Source organism: Theropithecus gelada, chromosome 15 (assembly GCF_003255815.1).
Source record: "Theropithecus gelada isolate Dixy chromosome 15, Tgel_1.0, whole genome shotgun sequence".
Lineage (NCBI taxonomy): Eukaryota > Metazoa > Chordata > Mammalia > Primates > Cercopithecidae > Theropithecus > Theropithecus gelada.
The window spans coordinates 77331870-77340898 of record NC_037683.1 but is presented as its reverse complement, the minus strand read 5'-3'; the positions used below and the strand labels follow the sequence as shown (position 1 = coordinate 77340898).

Here is a 9029-nt window from a genome sequence, read left to right as displayed (position 1 = left end):
AACCTAGTTTCTCCTGTGTTTGCCTTTCCAATCCGTTGGACATTAGGGGATGGACCGCCCACTTTCTCCCCAGAACAGCTCCCGGGTCCGGTTCTCAGTCCTAATTACTGCACCAAGCCTCCATGCTCCAGGGCCTGTGGTCACAAGGAGCGGAAGTAAAGTTCTAAGAGAAATCACCATCTCCTTGTGCAGGGAACACTTCCAAGCCCAGTGTCCACAGACAAATCACCTCCAGCGACTCGAAGAGGAGAATTAATAATCCCTGTGGGGGGGGGGGGGGCACTGGAGGCTCCGCGTGAAAGTTTCCAGAGCCCTGTTCTGCCCCAGGACTCCTTTCTCTCCTCCCAGAGGCTTCAGGCTTTCGCGGCTACTGGCACATCCCAGCCTGCGTAGCGGGGCAAGAGGGACCCAAGGCAGAATCAGCTTCCCCCAACTCGAAAGGGCACCCGTTCTCTAGGGTGCTGGCACTGGAAATAGCTGGTGTGGAGAACGGAGAGGGAGAAGTGCAGGATGAAGCCCACGCCAAGGAGGGCAGTGGCTCCGCCTCTCTGGGTTAGGGACATAAGAAAACCCTGAACCCGAAGACCTAGCATGAGTGGGGCGTGGAAAGCGAGACAGACTCCAGTGGAAGGCTGTGGGGCGGGACTCAGGATTCCCGGAGAGGCTGCCCCAGCTCCTGCCGCAGCGCTGGGCGCCCTCCCACGCCTGCTCCCTAGGGACCCCAGGCGCCCCACGCACGCACCCACCCTCCTTCCCGGGCCCGCCGCTCCTCCCTCCTTCCTCGCTGGTTGGCCCGGGCGCCGCAGAGCGCGGCGGCGGCAGGAGGAGCCGGGCGCGCCTGCCACGCAAAACCACCGGGCTGGCAGGGCGGCAGGCGCGGTGCGCGATCCCGGGTGGCGGCGGCAACGGCGGTGGTGACCGCGGCGACTGCAGCGGCCAGCTCTCACCTCTCCCCTGTGCACCAGCATCTCGCCGCGCCACCAAGCAGCCAGCAGTCCCCGGGTCGCCCAGCCCACGCGCTCACGACCGAGCCCAGGGCACAATAGCGGCGACAGCCATGGGGAAACCGGCGAGGAAGGGATGCGAGTGGAAGCGGTTCCTGAAGAATAACTGGCTGCTACTGTCCACCGTGGCCGCGGTGGTGCTAGGTGAGCGGCGCGGCGGGTGGGCGATGAGCGCACCCTCACGCGCTCTCTGCGCCCAGGCCGCGTGCGGCTGTGAGGGGGGGCTTGGCGCTGGCGCACTCCATGCAGGGTCCCTCAATGCCCCCTCGGCCTTAGCCTCGAGTCCCCCGCGGGGCCTTCCCTCCCCCACCCTCAAGCGCTCTAATTACTGCACAATAAGAACAAAGCTCCTCAGGGACTCCCATTTGAGTGCTCCTTGAGCTGCTGGTTCCTGCTCTACCCAAAATGATCAAAGGGGCTTGGGAGTCGAAAGGGAAGCAAGTAGCTCTTGGTTCTGCTCGTTTGAAAACAGGGTTCGATTTTTTTCTTTGTTAATCCCGCACCGTATCTCCCCCTAATATCGCCACCTTTCTCACCCCCACACCCCCAACCACGCTGCCCGGACAGAGATTGAGTGTGGACTACAGTTCTCCGACGAATTGGAAGAGGCACCTTGGCCTCCGGGATGGGCCGGACCCTTGGGGGAGGGAGGCTGAGAACGCTGTCGCCGCTCACCATGGGCAGTGCGTGGAACGGTGCCTTCCCACGCGGCGAGCGTCGACTGCCTGCACCCGGGCTCTGAAAAGCTGCCACATTCGTGCCTGAATTCTGGGATGTGCCATTGTGGCCCGCGGGAGGTCACGGGGGAAGAGAGTTAAGAGAACTCAGCCGCCTCCCCTCCTGCCTTCTTTGCTCTCCACGTTGTTTTTGTATTTAAAATAATGTTTAAGCCATCCTTGCCTGTTTTTAAACAAGTGTGTATTTAAGTGATCCACCCCTCACAGATCACTGGACCAGGTGGATGTCTGAGCCATTGCTCAGAGGTATGAGTTATTTAGATTCTGATTTTTTGCCAAGGTTGTGTGTTTCTAGCTCTGGCCCGGGGATGCGCTTCCTTGGGATTAGGGCCATATCTATCTCCTTTCCCGTGATAGCTCCTCAGCAGGTGAGGGCTGTTGCACCCTCTGAGGAACGTGGATTCCTCGGCAGGCTCCACCTTCCCTTTGGAAACTGCAGCTGTGTTTGCTGAAAAGGCAAGTGGGGACAGCTTGTCTCCTCCCAAACTCGAGTACCTTCCTCTCCAGTTGCTGCTCCTAAATCTCAGAATATATGCTGTTGTCTGCTTCCCCTCCGAACCGCCCCCTCCCCTCAGGGTGGGAATAGGGCAGGGAAATGGCCTTTGGAAGTTAATGGAATTGTTGGGGTCAGATTGGATTCTCCAGAACCTTGTGCAAAGGAAAGTCAGGTTTCTAGTAAATAAATAACATCCTGGAATGACCCTAGCAGAGGCTATTTGTAGGAGGAAAGGAGAGAAGTAGAGAAGCAAATCTTGACTATTTCCCCCAACAAGTGCCAAGTGGTTTTGGAATTTTTTTTTTTTCTTCGGTTTTGGACATTTTTAAGGGAAAGTTTATCCTACTCCACCATATTTAAATAGCATATGCTACAAAGAACGACTTGATTTCCTTTAGGCCAAAGAGAAGAGATGGCTTTGTTTGTTTTCCTAGTGATAAGAGTCGAGGATTAATTGTTAAAGCTCTTTTTGAAGACTTTGAGGGCCAGGGCGAGGTGGCTCACGCCTGTAATCCCAGTTACTCAGGAGGCTGAGTCAGGAGAATTGCTTGAACCCAGAAGGCAGAGATTGAAGTCAGCCAAGATTGTGCCACTGCACTCCCGCCTGGGTGAGAGACCAAGAATCTACCAAAAAAAAAAAAAAAAAAAGGAAAGAAAAAGATGACTCACACCTATAATCCCAACATTTTGGGAGGCCAAGGAAGGAGGATTGCTTGAGCCCAGGAGTTGGAGACCAGCCTGGGCAACATGGCAAAACTCCATCTCTACAAAAAAGTACAAAAATTAGTGTGGTGGTGCACATCTATACTCCTAGCTACTCAGGAGGCTGAGGTGGGAGGATCACCTGAGCTCAGGGAGGTGGAGGCTGCAGTGAGCCATGATCGCAACACTGCACTCCAGCCTGGGCAACAAGAGTAAGACCCTGTCTAAAAGGAAAAAAAAAAAAAAAAAAAAAAAAGACTTTGCAGGGTAAACACTGGCTTGTGCCTCCCTCCTGATTCCCTGTGAAAGTGGAGTTATCCTGCCTTTTCAGCATAGGGCTCTCCAGAGATACTCACTTGTTACCCAAGTGTTGCACACCACCGGTCAGCATGCAATTCACTAGAGACTGGTTTGGAAAAGATTTTAAGCAGTTGTTCCCTGGCCTTTGGAATCGGTTGCATGAATACGTCTTCAGGGTCAAGAAGAAGTACATGCCCATTTTGCAGACATGGCCTTTGGTCTCAGATGGGCACTTTCCTCCAATTTTAATGTATGTGAGCCCCAAGAGCTTGGTTTGAGTACTTTTCTCCAGAAAGGAAAGTCACCACTTAAAAATCAAGTGTCCAGCTGAAATCTTCCTGGATATTTGCTCCCTCAGATGGCAACAAAGGGCAGTCCTGCTTCCAGTCTGAGAAGTCTCAAACCTAGACCACCCCCAATGTGCCCATTAACAGGGATCCTTTCCTTTTCCTTTTTCTTCAGAGTACTGGGCCTGAGTGGAAAATCATACTTCTGTTTGTGTAGTCTGTAAGGGCTCATTTGTTTAACTGGCAGTGAAATTCCAGTGACTTATAACAGTGGCACTGAGTCTATTCATAAACCCTTGCTAGATCATGATAGTAAGAGTTTATTTTATAACTGCCTTAACTGATCCAGAAAAATCACAGGAGCTCTGATGCAGCCTCTCTTCTGGACTTTTCAGCATGTGGACCTTAAAGAAAAAAACTGTGAAATTTATTAACTATCCTGACAAAACATCATTTTCTGATTATAGCCATTGAAATGTTTGGTCCCTGACCAGGTGCAGTGGCTCTCACCTGTAATCCTAGGACTTTGGAAGGCCAAGGTGGCCGGAATGAGTGAGTCCAGGAGTTTGAGACTGGCCTGATCTCATCTCTAGTTCTAAAAAAAATTTAAAGAAATAATAATGAAATGAGATGTTCAGTCACTACTATAATTTAGTAGCCCTGACACTTTAAAATATTTGATTATAGAAATAAGGGGCAAAGATTTTTATGAGCCAGCTTAAAGTCTGATTTTTCAAGATACAGCACATGAGGGGAAATGTAATAAAGGTCATCTTTATCAGGAGTGGAAGTTCACTCTTTTCATGGACAAGGAAATGCTAAGAACCAAACATTTCTCAAATTCTTGTTCACAAGATGAAGGGATTGCATAGTTAGGTGACCATCTTGGTTAATTTCTGTGACACCTTACATGCTTCCTGAAAATAATATCTTCGATTTTCACAGGAAAATCCTGTATCCCCTACTAAAATACCACTAGGAACATTTTCACGGCTTTCATTATAATTCTTATAGGCTTATTCTTTGCTTCCATAGAATGGTAGAATGAGCACAGAGCCTGGAGTGAAAAGTCTATCAAGCTCTATCATGTAGGCAAATTGTGTATTCCCTACAAGCCTCAGTTTCCTCATCTGGAAATTGGAGATATTAGTCATTACCTCGTTTGTTATTAGAGGTGATTAAGATAATGTGAAAAATACTCAGTTGTGTGGCTGGCATATATTCAGCACTCAATAGTTGTTATTTTAAGGTAAATCTGAATAATTTGATTATGAGAAAATTAATATTTTCTTATTAAATAAATTATCTCATATTATGTCTCTGTCTCTGTTCTGCTTAGTGTCCCACCTATAATTTAGGGTGATTCAAGTGTTTTCATGACCTGCTCTGTCTGAGCTAGTAACTGTCTCCGTAGTATTATTCATTTCTTTAAAGGGGAAATGGAAAGAATGAATCATTTTGTTTTGTGCCCCACAGGCTAATCGCTAATCCTCAATTCATTTAAATATATTATTTAAATATATAATTTATATAAATATAATTTAAGTATGTAAATTCTGAAAGAACGTTTTATGCTCTAAGTGGGAATTCTGTCCAAGCAGGCTTACTGAGTGAGAATTCTGCCAGCCTTCTGATTCGGGTCATCCAATAATGATTATATAGTATATAATGTTGTTAAGGCACTTCTTATATCCTCACCCTATTCACAATATAAAACCTAATCTTTCCCTCCAGACCAGTTATGCCATTACTTCAGTCATTTGAAAACTCTGTGATTTCAACTTAGAGCTACTCAGAAACAGCAATAGGTACTGGCATTGACATGACAGAGCTGGCAAGCTTATTCATTCTAAAGTGTTTTCTTTGGAGCACTAAGGAAGCAATCATGCATAGATTCTGATTCCATTATCTAAAATCAGAAACAGCTCCTTCATGGTCTTAGTAATACCCTTGCCCAGCCTCATGTCTCTACCCTGGAGCTCATGTAGCGTGCATCTGGAAGTGCTAATTTGAGACGTGGCATAGGCTTTCCCGCTTTGTCTGTCTAGCCCTTGAGGACAGGGCCCAGCGGTGGTTCACACTGGTTCCAAGCCCAGCCCCTCACCTACATAGAACCTTGGCTCAGCACTGTTTAGGAATATCCCTATAGTAATCAACACTTAAGCCATTCATTCATTTAACAGATATGTATCAGACACCCACTGTGCACCAGGGATTGTTCTAGAGCCGGGTCATATGGCATGTTCTCATGGGACTTAATGTTCAAGTAGAGAGAGGAAGACCATAAACAGAATACATAGGTAACCTACTGTATAGAGTATGTTAGGTGGCAATAGTGTTCTGGAGTAGTATAGAGCAGGGAGTGGGCTGGCAAGGTGGGGGGTTGCAGTTTTAAACAGGATGACAGGAGAGGCCATACTGAGAAGGTGACAGTTGAATCAAGACTGAGGAGAGGTGAAGGAAAAAGTTGCACAGGTATCTGGGGAACATCCTAGTTTGTGTGAGAAACATCAAGGAGTAGAATGAGGGAGGGAGAGAGTAGGAGGAGGTGAAGTGGAGGTGAGGCTGGGGGCAGAGCAATAGGATGGTTCAGGTCCAAGGTCCAGGAAAGGGGAGATGGGTGCCTCAGCTGAGCAGCCAGGAGTGGAACACAATGGAAAGATAGCTGCTTGGGGTTAACCTGCAGGGCTTGGCTGAATTTGGTCCAAGGGAGAAGGCGGTGGCCATCTCTAGCAAAACAGAGAGTCCTGGAAGGGGCACCAACTTGGAAAAGAACATGGCGTGTTCCACGGTGGACATGTTGAGTTCGAGGAGTCAGAGGGGTGTTTGGGCAAAGGTAGGCAGCAAGCACCTGGCTAAGTAAGTCTGGTGCTCAGGAGACAAACGTGGAGTGGAGTGTCGACTTAAGAGAGCATGTCAGGGACCTGATTGAGGCTTTGGGAATGAATGAACCTATCGTGGGAGAGTAGGGAGAAGAGAAGACCAAAGACAGAGTTCTGGACAACCCCAGCATTGGAGGCCTGGGAAGAGAAGGGCCCCATAGGAGAAACCGGAAGTGGTGTGACAGAAATTAAGAACAGGAACAGTGATGGGTGACAGGTTCAGGGGCAGGAGTGAGGGGATCTGGGGTGTTCAACAGCGTTGGGGATACAAAGGACAGGGACGTGACCTTCTGGGCTTTTATTTGGAGGCACTTAGATGTGAAAGAATTCAGAGAAAGTGGAAGTCATATTTAAGATCCAAAGAGTATTTTCTTTTCTTTTCTTTCTTTTTTTAAGAGACAGGGTCTCGTTTTGTTGCCCAGGGTGGTCTTGAACTCCTGGCTTCAAGCTATCCTCCTGCCTCAGCCTCCCAAAGTGCTAGGGATTACAAGTGCGAGCCACTGCACCCAGCTTTGTTTTGTTTTGTTTTTCTTTGTTTTTTGTTTTTTAAGGAGACTTGAGTCTGACCGAACCTGAAGAGAAGTGATCATTAAAAATAAAAATACAGCTGAGCATGGTGACTCATGTCTGTAATCCCAGCACTTTGGGAGGCCAAGGTGGGAGGATTGCTTTAGGCTAGGAATTCAAGACCAGCCTGGGCAACACAGCAGGACCCCTGTCTCTGCAAAATAAAAATTAGCCAGGCATGATGGTGTGTGCCTGTAACCCCAACTACTCAGGAGACTGACGTGGGAATATCACATGAGGCCAGGAGTTCCAGCCGCAGTGAGCGTGATCACATAACTGTACATTCCAGCCAAGGTGACAGAGCAAGACCCTGTCTCTAAAAAATAATAATAATAAATGCAGAAGAGAGAGAAAACAATGAGTGATGTTGCGTGGAGAAGACAGCGTGAAGTGGAGGGACCTGGTCGGGGATTGGCCCTGAACAGAGAACAGGACTTTATACTCCTGAAATGGAAGGGAGGAGTTAAGGGTGAAGCATTGTATTCCTTTCCTGTGGCTGCCATAACAAATTACCACAAATTGGGTGGTTTAAAAAAACAGAAATTTTTTTTTGAGACTTATGTATCCATTACTCTGTGCCAAGTACTGTTCTGAGTGCTATATAGGTATTAAACCATTTAATCTTTCCATCAAGCATATTTTCAGGAAACTGAGAGTTAAGAAACTTGCCCAAGGTCAAGGGCAGAGCTGGGATTCAAACCCTGGAAGTCTGGCTCCAGAGACTCTGCTTCTAACCACTGTCCTCTCCTGCTGCTGTGTGATATTTATTACCGTGTATTCTGATTTTTCTGCCTCCCTCACCAACTCATGAACCCTAAGGGAAGGAATTTTGTGCTGCTCTTCTCTGTGCCCACAGTACCTGTCACATTGCACAGTAGGGTGAATACATTTGTTGAATTGTTGAGCCATTTATGACCCAGAGAGTTAGTAAAAGGTTGTCCGTGTTTGTCAAGGAAACAAATGAGCCTAAAACTTAGATCAAACTCTGTTTCCTCCATAAATTCTGCTCTGCCTGTTTCAGCCCCCTCTGATCTATGTCAGCAACATAGATTAACACTGAATAAGTCTATATAAATATCAAGCATATTAATCTTTTCTTTCTCAAAACTAGATTACAGACCCCTTGAGGTCCCTGTTGTTACATTTCACAGGCACTAAAAAATTAAATGAGCCATAATGAGACTGACTCTTAAAAACTATTTTTTTAATTTTCAAAAAAGTGTATCTGCTACCTATACTCTCTGAGTCTTTGGTTCTTATTAAGAAGAAAGGGATTTAGATTAGCTAGGAGAGCAAAGAAGATTCTATTCATGCATCTTATACCATTTATAGGTAGTGGATTATCTGGTATGATGTTTGTTGAAAAAGAGTTGAAAACAAAAGTTCTGAAATTGATTACTGCTGTCTGCCACTTGCTTAGGGTCCGGAACTAGTGGTATGTGTGCTAGTAATTGTTAACTTGGGTTATAAAACCTCTGAGAGTCCTATAGCTTTAAGAACCTTTAGCTTTATGACTGTGTATTCATTCCACAGTTCATTGCTGGGAGCCAGAGGAACTCTTCCGTAAGGAGCTAAGTGGGGGTTAAAGGGCATTACAGGATGATAAAATGACCTTGACATTGAGTTAACTGTTTTGTGTTTGAACTGCTGATCAGTGACATAGGGATAATAATGTAAATTGTATACGGGGCTCTTACCATGGTAATATGTTCTAGGTCAGTATTATTAGATTGTTTATTACAACAGTAATAGAAGACCTAATATATGTATGTTTTTGGACTTTATATGTCTCTAATTTAAAATATTTGCAAAGTACACAATACTCCAAAAACACTAAACAAAATAATAGTTTCTTTAAAATGACAGGAGTAGCCTAGTTCCTATATCCTCAAAACCAGTGATTTCCACAACAATAAATAATCAGTTTGACATAGGGAAAACAAAAAAAGCCATAGTTATTCCTATATAATGGGGACTTTTGCTTTTAATGAGGAATATAGCTTTATGTTTATATATTTCTGAAAACTGATGAAAACAGACAAGGTTGCTAGTTT

At 46.3% G+C, this 9029-nt stretch overlaps 1 protein-coding gene across 1 annotated transcript in view; it reads left to right on the top strand.

Annotated features, from left to right (window-relative positions):
- The first annotated feature begins 356 nt into the window (after positions 1 to 356).
- SLC1A1 (solute carrier family 1 member 1) overlaps positions 357 to 9029 on the top strand; it is a 93265-nt gene continuing 84592 nt past the window's right edge. Inside the window, exon 1 of the mRNA XM_025359455.1 lies at positions 357 to 1148. Coding sequence (XP_025215240.1) covers positions 1058 to 1148 — 91 coding nt within the window. The 5' untranslated portion in view covers positions 357 to 1057. The remainder of the gene's footprint in view (positions 1149 to 9029) is intronic.